Below are 19073 nucleotides of genomic sequence, written 5' to 3'. Positions count from 1 at the left end.
AGCAGCTTTGATACCTACAAGTAAGTGCCAGAGACCCATGTCCAGACTAGTCGTCCATCCACTGGTCTCAGATGCCTTTCTGATATTTGATGAAATTGAGTTACACAGAGTTGTCAGAGGATTTATTTACTTACTCTGGGAAATGAAAGAGTGAAGAATGCCAGAAGGGATGGAGAATAGGGAAAGAAAGAGGGAAGAAAAAACAAAGATGAGAGAGGTAAGCTATGCCGTTAGCATTCCTGAGCCATCTGGACCTGTTGGCATGGCCCCATCTGGATGGCCTCACGTGTTCATCCACAGCATGATGTAATCCTCATTGTCCAGCATTTGATTTTTCTCCTTGTGCTGGATGGCCTCATATCTAGTGCATGTCTGGAGCGGGCATTTTGATTTCCTGTTGCTATTTGTGGACTTTTCCTGGCGGATCCTCAAGCGCAGCTGAGGCGGTTTGCATTCCTCAAGCAGAAGCAGCAATGCCACCCTGCCAGTGGGAGCAGAAGCCAGCTGCAGCCAGCCTGCCAGCCCGGGAGAGGCAGCTCTGCACAGGGAACCAGCTGTGGTTTGCACCGTGCTGCAACTGGAGAGAGAGTGACACCTCTGCCCAGTGCTTGGACCACGGCAGCTGAGCTCCGGAGTTGGCTGAGCCTTCAACACCAGCACAGAGAGGGCTGGTGGGACCACTGTTCCCAGATGCTCACGGGCTTTCCTGCTCTGCTGGACCTTGCAGCAGAACAGGAGGAAGGAGAGTTTTACTTGACCCAAGATCTATTTCTCCCTTTGGTAGATGTGAGTAAAAAGCAACTGATGATCTCAGTCCCTCGTCTTTACAAATACCAGCACCAGAGAACACCAGGGTTCTTGACTGCCCTGTGAAGCGGGTGCGCTTCCCAGCATATAGGAAGGGAGGCTGGGAAGGATCTGGTCTGACATTGCCAAGTCCCCACTCTTGATAGTGGAAGGCCTGTCGTCCCCTTCCCTCCATCACTCAGTGCCTTTTGCAGGAGGAAGTGCAGTCTAGTCAGAAGGATTTACTCAGGTTCCCACCATGTTCTGTGGGAGACTGCCATGCCTCACCAAGACCAGCCATCTCTTTTTTCATGTGTCCTTCGCAGCACATGAAATGAAGATATGGATGTCTGCCCTCATAAGAGCACACTGTTTGAAGGTCTTTAAGTCATAGGAGCCATACAGGAACAAAGCAACCTTCTTCACTATATAAACTCAATGTGTAGAGGGGCAAACAGTCGAGCCATAGGTCCCCTCCTGCCTTTAGAATCGGAGCAATTTCCACCCTTCTGTATGGTTGGGAAAGTCTGAGATGCTCAGAGGATGAAGATGGGATTTCTCTACCATGTACCACTGCTGCAAGCAAACCTCAAACCCATAAATATGAGGGCCTGCTTCAGATTATGCCACCCTCCATTCTGACTCAAGATGTGGGTAGCTGTGTGATGATACATCAGGCAACAGTTTGACCTGAGCATCCAGTACTCCCTCCCTAACAATGCCCCATTCTGCCCACATGCCTCCCTTAGCTTTATTTCCTCCAGGGGCTTGGGAATGGGGAAATTGAGTGCAGTGACCCCCAGGGAGCAAAATTATTTTCAGTGGAGAATCCTACTGCCTGGTTCAGAAGTCATCCTGTTTGCATGCAAAGGGAGCAGGGCTTTGCTTTCATAATAACCCAAGGACAGCCTGTCCACCAGGGATGGACTCCCTGGAACCACACAGCTGAGCTTTTCCACCCAGCTCAGCTCTGTTGAGTGAGAGAGTAGCTCTGGAAAACGATTGCCTCTTTTTAAACCAGTTGGCAAAACTCTTGCATCTCTCCTGGGAACAGGCCAGGGATTCTGAGTCACTGCTTGAGTGGGTTGTGGCCAAGGTAGTTGTACCCAAGATATTAAGTGAGAGAGGAGAGATCCACCCAGGAGTGCCAGCAGAAGGAGAAATAGTCATGACCATAATTAATAATAATATAATGATGAAAAGATTCAGAAATGCACTGCCCACTCCAAAAATAAAGCTTGAGGACAACTCAAATGTTGTAAAGAGAAGAGAGGAAAGAGTCGAGAAAGACCGCCAAGGCCTGCATGTCAGCTGCAATGCAGGGAGTCCTGTCCAGCTGGCCTGGGTTCAAAGAGCTCCTATTGTCCAACAGCATTTCCAAGACACCATTCAAAACTTTCAGAAAATGAACCCAAGATGCAGAGTGAGATTTATCACACAATAAAGGCAAGCCAGATGTGTGCACCCTTTCGGAGAGAGACAGGAGGAAGGAGAAGGAGGAGTGAAGCAGGGGGGTATCGAGCAGCAGAGGCAGGAGGGAAGAGGTTGGCATGAGAAGGCCTGGTGCTGTGAGGATCCATGCAGGAGCAGGGGACTGGATCTGTGCTGGGACACATACTGGGCACTTGTGAAAAAGTTTCTTGTATATCGAGAGCACCATACTTGGGAAAATTCACTTAGCATCAAGGTTAAGGGACAAAAAGGGAAGATCTCACTGATGCTTTTTTTCTTTTGTTGCACATAAAACCATGATGGATACTGAAAGGTTACTTTTTGTCCTGAGTTTTATATCTGCAAAGTAAGGCCCTGTCTGAAAGAATGTTCAGAAGCCAAATCACTGTAGATTTTGTCTTGACTTTCTAAGGCTCACACAGTCTTCATTATTGCATTGCAGGACTGGCCACCATGGCAGGGCTCTAACTTCTTTTGACACAGGAATCACTCACTTCCACCTGTGATCTGATTATGTTAAAATCTATTTAACATAATCAAATAATAATAAAAGGAATTAATTACACAAAAAGATAATTTAATCTTTGAAAATGCTGCTAACATGGAGTTACATGACAACAATCGACCATTACTAGATGGCTCCTCAAGTTCTCCCTGCCTGCAGAACAACCTGGCAAGGTGGCCATGCCATACCACACTCCACAGATGAAAAGGTGACTTGGATTTGTTCTCAGGAAAATCTATGGTAGTAAGGACTTGTTCATCTAAGAGCAAAAAGCCTGAGAAAACATTTCGGAGGCTTAAGCTAGGGAGTTCCTCTATGCAGTGACTCGTTTGGTAACTGTATTTCTCTTCTACAACAGTTGGTTGTTTTTTTGTGTTAGTTTTTGGTGTGGGGTTTTTTGGGGGTTGGTGGTTTTTTTTGGGTTTTTTTTAGAGGTCTGGATGTATCTGGAGCCTTTAAACTGAGCTCAGTTGCAGATGACGAATTTGAAGCAGGAGGCATTCAGCTCTGTAAGGAACCATATTAAATTACCAGAGTGGTTCCTCTAAGCCCTAAAACTCATGACGCTATCCATCATCTCCCTTGTCTAGGGACATCCAGAAAATGGATTCCCAAATCCACCAGCTTCTGCAAAGACCACTCCAGTTCTGGGGTGCAGATGTCTGCTTGATCTCAGATGAAGAAGCTTTCACAGCAGGGGTTCAGAGTGTAATAGGTTTCCCGGCTTCAAAGGAACATGGGATCTTTTCTTCTCAGAAGCTTCTGGCATTACTTGAGTACATGATACCATGCATTTCCACATTTGAACTTGTTTTCACCAGCTACAGGGTCCTGGGCTGCTGGGCCTTGTTGTGGAGAAGTCTGGCTTGAAGAAGGGATATCTGGAGAGCCAGGTGCTGGGAAACGGTTTTGATAGGCTTCCTTTTCTCCTTCAGTTGTGATTTTCATCCCATAGTTGAAGTGACTGCCTGATCTCTGACCAGTCTGATATCCATCCTTATCTTTGAAAGTGAAAGGCTTTTACCCCTGGTTCACCAGCATCACATCTTCATTCTACCCCAGGATGGTGTTAATCCAGGCTACCCCAGTAGTGACAAATGGTCTGAGAGGTGTTACTGCTCTTTGCAGCCTAGGAAGGACTTCCCCATTCTCCAGAGACTCTGGTTTTTGTAGCTCCACTGCTGAAGTGAAAATGGTACCCTCAGCATTGGAGGTGAAATTTAATTTCCTATTTGCTGCTTAGGGCACAGATTTTCCACTGAGATATTGGCAGAAGGTCAGAAATCTGCATTCCAAGTTGAATTGCTTTGAAAACTGTCTTGGTGCAGGACCCTGTTCAGTCTGCTGCATGCAAAACACAACTCCTGCCCAGCCTGGCCACTGGAAAGAGTCACAACTCTTGCTCTCTCAAGATTTTACATGAAAATCCCTCAAATCCTTGAGTCACAAATAAACTGGTCCAGACTTAGTTGCTCTGTTAAGTGCCCTTTAGAAAGGCCCAAGGAATGAAAGCCACCAGTAATGTTTGGCATTAGCTGCATGCCTCAGCTTTTGGACTTGAACAGAGTATAGCTCTTCTTCTTTCAAGGCCTGTTTTTATTTATGGGTCTCCAGGGACCTGCCAGGGGACAAAATGTGAATTATCTCTGATTTTGCTCTCTGAGCACTAAAGAGAAACAGTTTCAATGAGACAAATGAAGATAAGTGTAGAGATAATTCAGACCTTTCCTCTTTCTCTGGTTATCTCCCAGAGCAGATTTCCTCTATCTTCCACTGTGTCTTTCTTGTTACTTTCTTGGAAGATGCAGAAAAAAGGTCCATCATGGCATGAGGCTGACAAGCTGTGTAAGAGCAGAGATCTGCCAACTCTGGCAGCTTCAACTCCTCACTGGCCAGGGCCAGAAGCTTCTAAAAAAGATGGAAGAAATGGTGGAGTGGCATTTATTCCAATTTATTTTGGTTATTGAATAAACATTCCCATCCCACTGACTGGTGAACGGCTTGAGCAGTTGCACCTCTCTAATTTATTTTTAATTGCATTGAACATTCATGCTGCATTTCATGTCTTTTGGTGATAGTGTGACATGGTTTCACAGCAGTATGGCAGTATAGTTCACCGAGAGTCACACAGAATAAACCAGTATGTTCTTTCATATGCCCTGCCTGCTGTCACACTGTGCATCTCTCACTATTAGGCAGATTTTTTTCTCTAAACTGCCCAGGCAGACATGCCACACACAATTAAATCCATAGGCTTTTCCAGGGGAGATTCACCTCTAGGTTTGCAGGGCTGGGCTAGGGACGCATCCCTTGTGTGTGCAAGCATGGCTATGGACACCCAGTTGTGTTCTGGCTGCTGTGCGTCTGTGGGGATTGAGGAAGGGTGGATGGGCTCTGCAAGGGCACACCTGGGTGGAGGTGGATCAGGTTAACATGGCAGATAGGGCCTTCCCAAAAATGATGGATTATATTTTCACACATAAGGACACAAAGTTCACACGAGCGCCCACCCCCAGATGTTACAGCAGCTGAAAAAGCCCCATCATGGTGTGGAGTTAGGGTGTCACTGGGAGCCTGCTGCAAGTGCAGCTGAGGCTGCCATGTTCACACAAACAGGCAAAGCACCAATTCAGCCAGGACAGCAGGGATCTGGGGACAGAGATGACAATACAGCTTCTCTCTCTAAGGGCTACTGCTTGTGGGAAGTGTCTGCCTGGAACTGACCTTGGCTTGGGAAGGAGTGAAGAAGAGGAAGAGACCCCTGCCAGCTTGCCCAGGGATACCTGCATTCCCATGGAGAACAGCTCCTACGCATCTCTGTTTGAACACAGCCCAGCTGCCACCACAATGGCTAAGAAATAAGGGCGGCTTTGTTTTGTAGCAAGCAGGTGTCTTCAGTTCTCCAAGTTCCAAAAAAGTCTAGCAGGACAAGCTTTTTATTTACCTTTCACAAACTCCTAGAAACTTGCCCCAAATCTTCTGCCAAATGAGGGTTAAGAGCAGTTGATCCAAATGTTTCATCCTGAGAGAGTTGTGTCCAGTTCTGCGTATGGTTTAAGTCCTGCTCTAATTTTTTTTTATTTATTTTTTTTATCGGAGTCAGCTGCAAGGCAGTTGTAAGCCAAAGGAAATTTGGGACATTCACTGCATATGTAGCATACAAACAGCAAAAGCATGCTGAAAAGCAGAGGCATTCCTTTTTATCCTCCAGGGTGCCACTGCTGGGAGGAGAGGTGCTCCCATCTCTGCCGATTCAGCTGGTCTCATGCCATAGGCAAACCATGTACTGTAGCTGCTTTCCACCCCAGGCCAGTAGAGCTTTTTGCCCAAGGGGAAGCTGCTATTTCTCCCCTCCTCCCTAGCACATGCATATCTGCTCTGGACCTGGCACCCACAGGCGGTGAGGGAACACACAAGTGGCCACACCACTGTGGCCATGCTGCAATGCCACTTGTGAATCACCTCAGCCTGGGTTCTGTGCTGTTCCGCAGTCGTTCCCCTTGCAGGGCACTTCCCATCTCTCCCACATCACCACTGCCCGTAGTGCTGCGTGCCGGCTGCTAATCCCATTTATGCTGAAGGCACTAGTGCCAGGTGTGGAGACACCAGTGTCCATGACTTTAGCAGCACTCAAAATCCTCCGGTGGGGCCGCTAGGAAACCTAGTCACAGGCTAGCAGATTTCAACTTTCCACATACCTTTTACTCCCTTTATTCTTTCAGGGGCAGAAGCATTTAAGACTTAACTCGCCCTCTCCTCCTGCGCCTGGTGCCTCCCAGGATTCTCCCCAATGAACTGCAGGCTCGTGAACTCTGAGCTAGATATTACATGGCTGCAATCTCGGCCACGGAATTTCCATGCGGTCTGTGTCGTGCACATGCTTTTTAACAACATCACCCACTCCGTCAGCTGATGGCTTTGTCCCCCCTGCCGGGGCCGTAGGGCAGGAGGGGGTGAAACCACGAAGCTTTCCCGGCCGCCGGGGAGGTTTGGGCACGCCGCGGGAGCCGTGTGTCCCGGAGGGGCAGCGGCGGTGTCCCCGGGGCGCTCCCCATCGCGGCATCCCGGGATGAGCGGGACCGGCCCGCGCCGCTCCGTCCTAACCCTGCACTCCTCCCGCGCGCCGCGCCGCTGGCAGCCGCCTCCCATTGGCCGCCTCCCGGCGGCGCCGGCCAATGGGCGGCCGCGGCTGAGGGCCGTTGGAAGCGCGCCGCGGCGACCGTTAAACCGCCGCCGCCGTCCGCGCGCGGCCGGGGCAGCCCGCGCGCGGCCGCCCTGAGGGGCTGCGGCTCCTCGGCCGCCGCTGCTGCGCCCGGCATGGGCGCCGCGCCCGCCACCGCCCTCCCCCGGCTGTGCCTTGAGCCGCCGACGGTCCCTCCTAGGTCCTGTGGCGCCTAGCGCTGGAAATTGTAAATCCAGGCCCTTGGCACGGATGCGCGGTGGAAGAAGGTTTCCACAGCGAGTTGCGCCTTAGCCTTGCAGGGACAAGAATAGGCTCAGGGGAGAGCTTATCACTCTCTACAAGTACCTGAAAGGAGGTTGTAGCCAGGTGGAGGTTGGCCTCTTCTCCCAGGCAACTAGAGACAGGATGAGAGGATGTAGTCTTAAACTGCAGGTTTAGGTTGAACATTAGCAAGAATTTATTCAGAAAAAGAGTGATTAGACATTGGAATGGACTGTCCAGAGTGGTAGTGGAGTCACGATCCCTGGAGGTGTTTGAGGAAAGACTGGCTGTGGCATTTGGTGCCATGTTCCAGTTGACATGGTGTTCAGTCATAGCTTAGACGCGATGATCTCAGAGGTCTTTTGTCACCTAAGTGATTCTGTGATTCTCCAATTCTACAGACAGCAGCAAATTCTGGGTCTAGTTCCAGATCAGGATCAGTCAACCCCTGCCACCTTGGGGTGTCTGGAGTGTTTGGTCCACCATACATGCCAAGGTTGTGATGCTGAAAGTAGTCACAGGTGATTTGGGCATTGACACGGAGCCTGGGAAAGACTGGGGTGCTGCTGCTCAGGATGTTGTCCTGCTGCTGGAGGAGAATGACAGTGGCGTTGACAGGCGGTGTTTGGCCTCTGGTGCTTTTGCCATGCCATGCAGAGAAGCAGCAAGGAGGTAGCAGATCAGTGGCAAGCTGTTCAGACACACCAGGGGCCTGGGCAAACCAGGCATGGAGCAGCAGGGACATGTGATATGTGAGGTACAACAGCAATATGGGTTCAGGATGGAGAAGCAGCAGAGGGGTGGCAGCCAAGGATGGATGATCACTTGGATCACAGCAGTCGGATGATCACTTGTGTCCCTTGGGGTGCACATGCACTGACTGGCTGTGTGAAGAAGTGTGCATGGCATCTGTCCATCCTGCCTGAATCTTATTAACACTGTTGAGAACTTCACTTTCATAAGGCCTAAAATTCTCTGCATTTTAAAGAAAGCAGAAGGACTGTCTGGAGTGTATGGGCTCTTCTTTCCTGGAATGTAAAGAAAACCTCGGCTGTGCAGCTGGAGTGCAGGGGGCTTCATTCCTTAGTGAAAGCAGAGAAGGGAAATGCAGATGTCACAGCTGGGACAGGAGATTTATCTTGGCAAGCAAATAGGAAAAAATTTTCAAAAAGAAAAGAGAAAACTCAGAAGAATCCCCTCCCCATCCTCACTGCTTGCCAGAACGAGCAGAACCTCCAACCTGCAAAGGCCTTTCGTCTCCTGGGCCTGGGCTGCCGCCCAGCTGGATTTAGCCCCTCGCTGCTTTCTCTTTGGAGCGAGACAGTTGTGGTGGGACGAGAGAGGCTGTGAGAACCAGGCTGATCCTGAAGGAAGACTGTGTCCAAACAACTCAGCTGGAGGTGGGAAGGGGAAAGTCACAGTCAGAGAATGGAAGAATGAAAGGGAAAAGGAGGGGCAAATGCAGCCAGGATGAGTACAGAGAAGTGGATCCAGGGGGAGGAAGTCATCACCTCCTCAGCCTTGCATGGTGCCACTGGACTACAAGAGTGCTACCTTAAGGCATCCCATGTGCAACTGGGCGGGGGAGAAGGCTCAGAGCCTCAGTCTCTGCTTGGGGCCTCCAGAGTTATAACACCAGCTCTGGGTGGGGGTATATGTAGAGCTTGCATTTGGATATCTGGATGCCTTACATTTAGCTCCCAAGATAACTGTTGTACAACAGGAAAGGGTGTTTGAATGAGAAGTGCACGCACGCACATACAGTGTGCTATTTAGACAACCCTAAGCATGAGGTCAGGATGAAAACATGTGGTGGAAATATGTTTGGAAGAGTCAGTGCCTATGTCGATCACCAGGAGTGGGAGGGAGCAGAAGCCAGGAGCTGACAGATTCTCACTCTCTCCCCATGACTGAGGTGGCCTCAGCCTAAGCAGATTCTACTGTGGCACCAGAACGGGTTAAGGCCCTCTGTAGCGCCTAGAGATGCAATGGTTGTTGCCTCCCTATACCTGTACACACTGGTTCATCCTCTTTGGGTGCTGCCTCCCTGTCCTCCTAGAGTTTGAGGGGGACGGGCAGCCAGAAATGAGGCTTGGATCAGGAAATCCAGCACATCCTCGCCATTGCGTTTCTGTCCCTTGGCTGCCCCCTCACTGACCGCTCACTGGTAATACAGCTTTGGAAACACATCTCGTGCTATTTCTTGGCTTTGGAGCGTAGTTAGAAGGAGAAGGAAGGAGGGTGTGAAAGGGAGGGGAAGATAACAGAAGCAAATAATGCAAAATGAGATTGTGCTGTGAGCTTTGTGTCCCATCTGGAAACTGTTTTCCCTCAATACACTGCACACCCACTCCCTCTAGGCCAGGATGGTAAGGGTCAAGTTTCCCAGTTGACTGGTCCCCCTTGCTAAAGCCAGACCCATCTGCGTGAGAGCTACTTGAAGTATCTTAAAGGAGAATCTCAGCAGAGTCACCGAGTCCTTCATTGTCACATTTAGAAACTCTTGGCCAATCCTCTGAGGAGCAAGAGCTGGCTGATCTCAGCCTGGTTGGAAGGCCCTCTCAAGAAGTTTTGGCCTTGAAGAAGCTGTGAGAGAACGAGGCTGCTGTGCTTGTGTATCTCTGTCCATTCCACCTTAATTCACACCCAAGTTCCATGTACTCTTTCTTGGACCTCCCCTGGTCTGCTGAGACCTCCATTGCCATTGTGTGAACAAAAGTCTGCCCAAAGCCCAGCCTAGTCCTGTCATTTTGGGGCAGCACATGAAGACCTTTAGCTGTGCTGGCCCCAGCCTGGGTGGGAACAGAGGATTACTGACCAGCCAGCACACTCCATTCCATCAAGGATAAAGCTACTATCCACTTGGTCAGGTGGTAAACCTGCTTCTCTTCATTGCTCAGAAACTTGGAGCATGGACCCTGCCATATGCTGCTGTGATGTACACAGCCCTGAGTCACCATATCCTAGTTCCCTGAAGCCTCTCTCACACATGCAAAGGAAGAGTATGGCTGAAGTTTTCTCTGAGTTTTGCCAGATAAGTGCAAGTCCCAAAATTAGGTTAGATGGGACAACATTTGCATATCCTGGATTAACAGGCTCGATCTAAACTAATTAGTAGTGGTTTTGACGGCATCTAGCCAAAATAAACTCTGGGTTGCTCCTCACTGTGTCCATCACAGTTGGATCTTGACAAGAGGAAACTCTTTCTTCTTTCCCTGTGGTTGCATGCCCAGCTGTCTTGTACAAATTAGAAGTCTAAAAATAACAATACCTGTTGGCTTCAGGAGAGAACAGCCAACCCAAAAATCCCAGTAGTCTTCCTGGGATGTGGTGACAGCTTTGTGCTGGTCCCGCAGTTTCCATTGTGGGTATAGCCAGCTACAAGGCATGTTATTATTTTTGTTTGTTTTACCCTTCCTTCTGCTGCTTACCTCTGCCTCTTGCCACCTTCTTTGGGTAAAACAGCAATCTCCAGCTTTGTGTCAGCTCTAGGTGCTCTCCCTCCTTGAGGGTGTTGGATCCTTGGTGCCCCCTTTGATAATAACTACAGTTATGGCAAATCTCATGGGCTAGCTCCCTTCTCTCCACCGTCTGTGTTTGGAGATGTTGGACTGCTATGTGGGTGAGTTGTGAGAGCTGAAACAGGCTGCTTTGATGAGAAGGCTTTGCCAGTATTTTAGGTTGTCCTGGAGGATAAGATTCAGAAGCCCAGAGAGGGGTAGATGCCCCAATATTTCTGGATTCCCAGGGAGGGGGTGCCAGTTTCATTCTCTGTTCATCACCCATGTTTTTCCTGTACTGTGCAGTAGGCCTCTATCTTTTGGGAGAGAATGGTCTCTTGGGGACCTGAACTCCTGCACCTCTGCAAGAACAATGTGACCTTCATCCTTATTTCCAAACAGCAAGGTCTTCCAGCAGCATGTCTGCTGTGTGGTGTCTAAAAGAATCAGAAACCTGAAATTACTCCTGGCAATGTTGGTGCCTGATCAGTAAGGCTCTGATACTCAGTCCCTTGCACTCATTACTCATTTCTCACCCCTAAGCAGCTGCTGGGGTGATTTTTTTTAGTTTTGGAATAAAGCCACAGGCACATCTCCGCCTCTTCCCTCTAGGTAGGTTTGTCCAACAATTGAGAGATTGTTGACTGACCAAGGAATCATTGTTCTAAATGTGGGTGGGATGTTACTAGAAGATAATCTGTGTAACTACTGCATGAATGCATTTTCTTGACTCTCTTCAATCCCACCTCTGCCTTTGTTAATGCACAGTTCTGAAAGAAATTGGAAGCACGTGGCAGCGTCATGGACAGCTTTCCCCACAGCTGTCCATCCAGCTCTGCTTCTCATCCATGGCTGCACAGTGGTTCTAGTTTTGATGGTCACAACACTAAATGATTTGAGCCCAGCTCTGCTGTGCTGTGCTGCATTAGCAGCCAGCACTCTGAATCCCTTCACTTTTCTGTGGTTCTCGCCCTTACCATAAGGCTATCGTGTTCACATCCTGTGTTTGCTTGTGTTGTTTAGAGAACACAAGACAAAGAACAGCTGTTACATGAGCAGGCACTCTCTGGGGTTAATGCTCAGGACTCCAAACTCTTTATCCTTCTATGCTGTAGGATAGGACAAAACCTGGTTTTCCAGTGCTTTTTAGATAACTATCTCACCCATTTCCATCTGCTGACTCAGCTCCCTCTGAAGTTACACTCCCCACAGATGGTAGGTGTTTTCTGTTACTTGATTCAAGTGCAAAAATGCTCCTAGGCAACTTAGTAATGGCTGGGTAGATTTTACCAAACTACCTCGCCAACTCTGCTTCTGCTGTGGGAACAAGTGGAGAAAACTTTAGCCCAGACATCACGGGGAGGGCTTCAATACAAGATTTAGCATGAATATGCCTTCTCCACCCTACTTGCACATGCAGTGTCTGGTCTTGGATGGTCGTGTGTTGGGCTGTCACTCCAGGCAGTCGGAGGACAAGTGGAAAGGAAACGAATGGAGAGAAATCTCGTGTCAGGCAGAATGCAGGTGGCAGGGACTCCATCCCCACTTCCAGCCTGCTCTGTAAGCACCTGAGGTTTTAAATTGAGCAGCTGAAGGATGATGCTGGAGGATGAAAGGCACTGACATGTTGGAGATTGCTAGCACTTAGCATCTCCCTCCCCCACTTGGTGGGAAGTGTGGGTCTGTTCATCTAGAGCCTGCTTCACTCCCCAGCCTCACCCCAAAGCTCTGACAGCTAGTGGAATGTTGACAGAGTGGTACTGCGCTCAGGTAAAACAAATATACCTTCCGCTAGGAGCAGGAACCTACAGACTCCAGGATCCGGGGTCCTCTGGCCGCCTCCTTCCTCAGCCCTAGCACTGGGAAGAGAAAGGACTGCACACACCCATGCTTCTCTAGAAGCCAGGCTTTCTCCTGAGCTGAGCTCTCACACTGGAATTCATTGGCATTCATGTCTCCACTCTAGGACCTATGTGGTCTCTCCCACTCTCATTCATACCCTGTTGCTCTTGGTATTTCAGTATACTGCTTTCAATGCCTTTCTGCCCACTGAGATGCTTTTCCAGGCAGGGGGTGGGGGGACAGACCTAGTCGGACTCTGCTGAGCTCTCTCCAGTTCATTTAAGTTACACAGTTCTGTCTGTGTAATACAGTCACTTGAACCTATCTGTCTTTTCTTTCCTCTCCCTGAGCCAGAAGCCTCAATCTGCCAACAAATGGGATAATTTTTCAGCTGGTGTTTGGCAGCCATCATTTTTCTCCCTGCCCAACTAATGCTTTGTTGTAGCAAATGGAAAAGTTAGTGATTTGACTTCTGAATAGGAGGATATGCCTCAAAGGAAGCAGGTTCCCTGTAGCATCAGGAGCTCAGCACTGCAGCAGCACTGGCCAGATTTACTGACTGTTACTGGAATGATTAGTGGAATGATTGTTTGTTGTTAACAGCCCATCTGTAGTGTTTAAACTTCATCGGGGAGCTGAATTTCACAGGCACTATCTGGCTGAAGTACAGCCTCATATGGTCCACAGAGGGGCTGTTAAATCCCAGAGGAAATTAAATACAACAGGGGGCCTTCCTGTTATGTTGATCCAACTGATCTTTTTTCTCTGATAGAAATCAGCAGCTGGGTTGATGTTCTCTGGGGCATCAATGTGCCTACTGCTGCTGGCAGAGAACATGAAAAAGTGTCTGTCATGGTGCTGAAGACCATGACTTTCTGCCACACTTACATTTTATCATCACAGGAATCTCTTTCCTTGTACTCTATTCGTTTTGTTGTCACAGATGATGTTTGGAAGACACTGATAGATACAAAGGAAGGGGGAGATAAGATAATGTAGAAAAGTTTCATGGGTGTTTGTGGCATAGATAAACATGCAGTGATGTACAACACCACATCCCTTTCTATCTTAATTCAAGTTGTTTTTGTCAGACTGATGCAGGTGAGAAACAGGAACTGGTTTTTGCCATGCAAAAAGGGCTGATGCTGAGGTTTGACTCTCAGTGCAGAGGAAGGCTCTCAGATCCCTCTTGGAGTTGACACTAATGCACTTTCTCCCTTTGTCTTTCCTCAGCATTTCTCAGAGAACTTGGATCACTTCTCTGACAACATGGAGGATTTCTCCAATGACCTCTTCAGCAGTTTCTTCGATGACCCAGTACTGGCTGAGAAGAACCCTCTGCTGGATATGGACCTGGATCCACCCACTCCAGGCATCCAGGCAGAGCACAGCTATTCCCTCAGTGGAGACTCTGCTCCCCAGAGCCCTCTTGTGCCTGTCAAGACTGAAGATAATGCTAATGGTGAGCATGAGATGTGCACACTGCACAGCTTTGGGCACATCTGTTAGCAGAGGCTCTGGCTGGCTTTCATGTATAAGGACAAACTGGCTATTCCTTGGACTTGCACATGGCTGATACGGGGAAGAATTTGATTTGCTGTTATCAGATACAGCCCACATTTTTCCCTTCCATTTGTGCTCTGATAGTCACATTACTCCTCTGCCGGCCTTACTGTTATTTACAAGGATGATAATTGGCTGTGACTTAGTGTGCTGCCAGCTTCTGACAAGCAATAGACAATGTCTTTTTAGGACTGTGCAAACTTGGGTGTGGATGCCCTACATCCAGCTCCATTTTTGAATCAGGCAGCAGGGTTTTGGCTTGCACATAGGAAGCATGAGTCTCTGGCTGAAACCAGTGCTGGTACATGTGGAAAGCTTAGTGGCTTCTTTACCAGCAGATCTTTTAGAAGGAGACAGAGAGGAACAGTCATTTCAAAACTTATTTTTAAAACAATTCATTTCAGGATAATTTATGATGGCTGGGTATTTTTAGAGCTGTCCTTGCAGAGAGTCCTGTAATTTGTGGGATTGTGTGGGTGTCCCAACAGCTGATGGACACCAGGCTGCCTGAAAAAGCAGTGGCACAGGCTCAGTGTACACAGAAAACAGCTATTCCTTTGAGCAACAGTGAGACCTGGGACAGAGGCTTCCCTCTCATGACTAGGAATGATCCCAGTTTTCTGGTACAAACGCCGAGGCAGAAGGAGAGAAGGATGGCCTCTGCTACCTCTTTGGTCCTTGAAAAGGCACAACCATCTGCCACATTCCTTAGGGGCATCTCAGAGAGATGCTGGGAGAGAGGTTTATGGCAGGCCAAGCAGCTCTGCCTTAGTACCAAAAAAGCTTTCAATTTGCATTTCTTTTTCCTTAGTTTTAACCCCAGTACCATCTTGGAGGGGGCAACTGACAAAAAAAACCCCAAACCAGCCTGAACAAATAAACACAACTTTGTTTTGCTCCTGAAAATGAGTAAGAGGAGATAAGACTTGAGAATGAGGGAAGTCAAAAGAATGCATTTGTCGAAAGCAGTGAAATGAAGACTGCCTGCATGAAGCTCTCTCAAGGACTCCTCTCTGAGACACTTAGCAACATTTCTCCTTCTCTCCACTGTGTCTGCACATGCCCCTCCTTCAGCTGCCATGTCTCAAAGGCAAGACTGCGACTCTCTTGAATGGACTGTGACACTGATCCTTGGGCAAAGGCCAGCACAGGGTGTACAGTGCATAACCCAGGAGAGTTTGAGATGGGCCTGGCACTTGCTCTCTGAGAGTGCAGATCAGTTTTATAAGGGAGTAAGGCCTAGCATTATGATGGCAGGTATAGGAGTATCCATGCACCCAGTCCTGCAGCTAGATAATTCAGGTCATCTTTCCAGGACTTTTTTGGCTCATAACTGAATGTGAGTCATATTCTAGTGAAACCCTGAGTCAGGTCCAGTATTTGCAACACTGTACAGTCCTTTTGGCACAGCTCCATCCAGTCTCAGTCCTTTTAGACATTCAGTTCCAATTAATTACCCAGAAATGTTTTTTTCTTTAACATTACGCAAGCTCTGCTCAGTGTGCAGAGCTTCTCAGGAATGCCCCTGCTCTGTCTAGGCTTGGAGCTGGCTGAGGCTTGCTTTTTATCAGCTTTCTCCCAGCTTTTCTCCAGATCTCCAAAACTCTTCCAAATCCTGCCCCTTCCCACATGGTTCCCACTAACACAGGTCAGCTAGGGCAAGCCACTGGGTGCATTGTGACCCTGCTTATCAGTGGAGTCTGCTTTCCAGATGGCTTGTGCATACGGACTGGCTGCTTCATCTCTCAGTACCAGCCCTGAGTTTTGCAGGGTGTGATTTGATGCCAGGAGCAGGGGGAGCCAGGGTTGTGCAGAACAGTGGGCACTGGACCAGACTCAGGTTAGTGCCTGCCTTCCTGTACAGGTCCTGCTTTCTCACTGCTCTTTGCCTTACCTCCTCAACCTTGGGCAGCTACAGATATCTCTCAGCCATATTTCTTCCCAATAGGTACAGAGTATCAAGAGCAGAGATGAGCGTCTTGGCATCCCTCATCCACCAACATACAGTGAAATCTGCAGTGTTACAGTGTTACCTCTGAAACATCCTCTCAGGCAGCAGAACCTAGATGTGTCCACACAAGATGCCTACTCCTCAGTCCCTCACTGACCCTCTGATGGCTTGTTTGTCTCTGATACTGTAACCCAATCACTCCCCAAATGAATCTCCGAGGGTGGGAAAGAGAGCAGGGTCAGAATGTAGACAAGAAATGGGAGGACGGCACATACTTATTTGGGTGTCTGCTTCCTTGGCCTGTCTGGACAGACAGCACTAGGGGCTGCTCTCTCACTGAGTCAAGGCTGACTGGGGAGAGCCCTTGGTGGTCTGCTCTCCCTTGTCTGGTAACTTGCTTCAGCAGCAGCCCTCACAGGCAGAGGATACCCCACACATCTGAGAAAAAGAGAAATGCAGATCTTTGCAACAGAAAGCATGAGGAGGAAAAGGCTTCAAATGACAGTAAGGAGCTTCAGAGTAGTCAGTAGGCAAAATGTTCCCACAGTGGGCATAGCAAAACCACAGAAGAGTTGAAATGGGGGAAGCTGTGAACTCTTCAGCACTTTTCAAAGGGGTAGGTTCAAGTGAATCATCTATCAGGACTGACACTGGTTTAGTGGAACTTGCCTAGAGCAGTGGGATAGACTGAAAGATCTCTCACGGTCCCTCATTTCTGTGAAAGGTAGAAGTCGGTCCAAATTTTCTGGACACAAACACTTGTGGCTGTGTGACACCTTGCCTCCTTCCATCAGAGGGGGTTTTTCTGCATGCCAGGGTAATTAGGACTCCACTACCAGCTGTGGGTTCGGTGTCATTAGCAGGACAGAGAAAACACAATCCATTCTGTGGCTGCTCAGTAAGTTCTGTGTTGTCTCAGCTGTACAGTGCACCCCTGCCTGAGATGCTGCCTGATGACATTAGCCCTGCTGCATTGTGGGAAGCTCTAGAAAGCAATCCATCAGCACTGAGAGCAGCACGTGCAGCTGAGACACACGCAGCAGCCACAGGAGCTGTGTCCATGCTTGAAGATGTCCAGTCACAGAGGCAGCTGGAAGGAATGGACATCTGCTAGAGAGATCTGTCTAGGCAGAAATAAGGTGCTAGACCAAAGACAGGAAAACAACCTATTCCATTGGCAAGGCCATCACTGTGTTATCATATATAATTCTTGTCTGGGCTTTAACACCACTCTGTCCAAGCAAAGGCCAGAGGCAGAATTCTGCCCTGGTCTCTCCTGAAGACAACAGAGGCTGAGTAGAGCAAAGACAATGTTAACATACCTTTAAGTTAGATCAGATGGCAGCTCCCAGGTGAACACCTGCTTGATTCTTTGTGCAGGCTTTTCTGGAGCAGAGAAAGACGTTTCTCTCTCTCTCCTCTTACCAGGGCATCTTCTGGACTGAGGCCTGCACTGCAGAACTACTCTGGGCAGCAGACAGCCAGGCAACATCCCTGGGCCTGACTGAGAGTGCTGCATGCAGAGCACAGTGCAGAGGGGTTAGAGAGTGAGTCAGACTGTGGCCTTGTGGAGGCAACTGGAGCTCTCTCTGGTGACACGCGTAGCAATCATCTGTCCTATGTCAAGCCAAATGTATTTTTGCTTGTCAGATAAAAAGGGAAAGGGAAGGGATGAGGACCAGGAAGGAGGGTGCAGGCTGCAGGCCATCTAGGAGTAGCCTTTTGGCAGGCTGAAATATTTGAAGAGCAAAGACCAAAACTTTAGAGCAGAGCCCAGGCAGCTCTCCTGCCTAGCAGTCCTTTTCCTATTTGATCTGGAGTTTATCTGGGATCTCTACTTCCATTGGCAAGCCAGGCTCACACCATATATGTGCATGGGACAGAGCAGGCAAAAGGCAAGGGGAGAATGCCCCCACGGCTCCATTCAGTTCTCTTCAGATACTCCCTTTCCCTCACTGCTGCTTTTTGTCCCTGCCAGCAATGGCAGCTGTGGACAGCAGTCCCCTGAGCAGCCCAGGGTAGAGAAGAGAATCTCAGAGGTGAAACTGAGGGGAGCAGCTGTAGAAGCAGCCTCACAGGCAGGTGCTGCAATGGGCTTCCTTCCACAGAAATGGACCTTCCTCCTCTTCTGTCATGCAGCAAAGCCCTGGTACTTGGCACAACATCATCAGGTGGCCAAAGCAGCACTGTCAGCCTTTCACTGTCATCAGGCTTGCTCTGTCACCAGCTCTCCAGCACAGAGATGGTGCTATTCTTGGTAACACACCTGCAAGCTCTGTGATGCTGGCCATGCTGCCTAAGGAGCAACAGCCCAACATCCTCCTCTCACTGAGCCCTAAATATAAATAAGCTCCAGAGGATGAGACCTAGACATTACTGGGGGAAGAAACCCTGCAGCTGTCCTCCAGAGCTTGGGCTGTACAGTCAGAGCACAGCAGAGACACAATTCCTCTATCTCTGTCTTGTCTGCTCCCCACACACTGGGGTTCATTCCCTTTTGTACTCTGTGTTGTGGGCCTGCACATGCTTGTGTGGTGACAGTGCTAAACTTGGAAAGGCAGCTCCTCAGTCAGAGGAAGCTGTCTGCATGGCTTTTTTTTCCTTGCCCTGTTCTTGCTGGAGTCTGACTCTCATGTTGTGCATATTTCAGAGCTGGAGAATGGAGTGTGGTCACTGGGGCCCAAGCTCTGCTCCATCATGGTGAAACAGGAACAGAACCTGCCTCTAGACCTGCCTGAGTCCCAGCTACCTGCCAGCTCCATACCAGTGCTGAACCTCAACCCACTGCAGAGACTGCCACTGCCCGAGGAGGTGAGCCCATCTAAAATCTGTGGGGAACCTGGGCGCCCACACAGCAGCACCCCCGGTGATGCAGACCCAGCCATGCGACTGCAGGGTCCTGCAAGGTGATTTAGCTATTGAACAGACAGGAGAATGTCTTACAAAGCCCAGACCCTGCATTATTTGTCATTCTCCTCTTGAAATGGCAGTGCAGGAGGCTTTACAATCTTGGTTAAATATAAGCATGTT

At 49.0% G+C, this 19073-nt stretch overlaps 1 protein-coding gene across 4 annotated transcripts in view; it reads left to right on the top strand.

Annotated features, from left to right (window-relative positions):
• Positions 1-19073, top strand: part of CREB3L1 (cAMP responsive element binding protein 3 like 1) — a 45279-nt gene that overhangs the window by 10398 nt on the left and 15808 nt on the right. For all 4 annotated transcript variants that reach the window (XM_066188018.1, XM_066188017.1, XM_066188019.1 and 1 more), the window contains exons 2-3: positions 13763-13991; positions 18694-18854. In XM_066188018.1, the coding sequence (XP_066044115.1) occupies positions 13763-13991; positions 18694-18854 (390 nt within the window). The remainder of the gene's footprint in view (positions 1-13762; positions 13992-18693; positions 18855-19073) is intronic.

This window comes from Chamaea fasciata, unplaced genomic scaffold (assembly GCF_029207755.1).
Source record: "Chamaea fasciata isolate MVZ Bird 193981 ecotype frontalis unplaced genomic scaffold, bChaFas1.0.hap1 SCAF_7, whole genome shotgun sequence".
Classification (NCBI taxonomy): Eukaryota; Metazoa; Chordata; class Aves; order Passeriformes; family Sylviidae; genus Chamaea; species Chamaea fasciata.
This window is presented reverse-complemented; position numbering and strand designations above follow the sequence as displayed.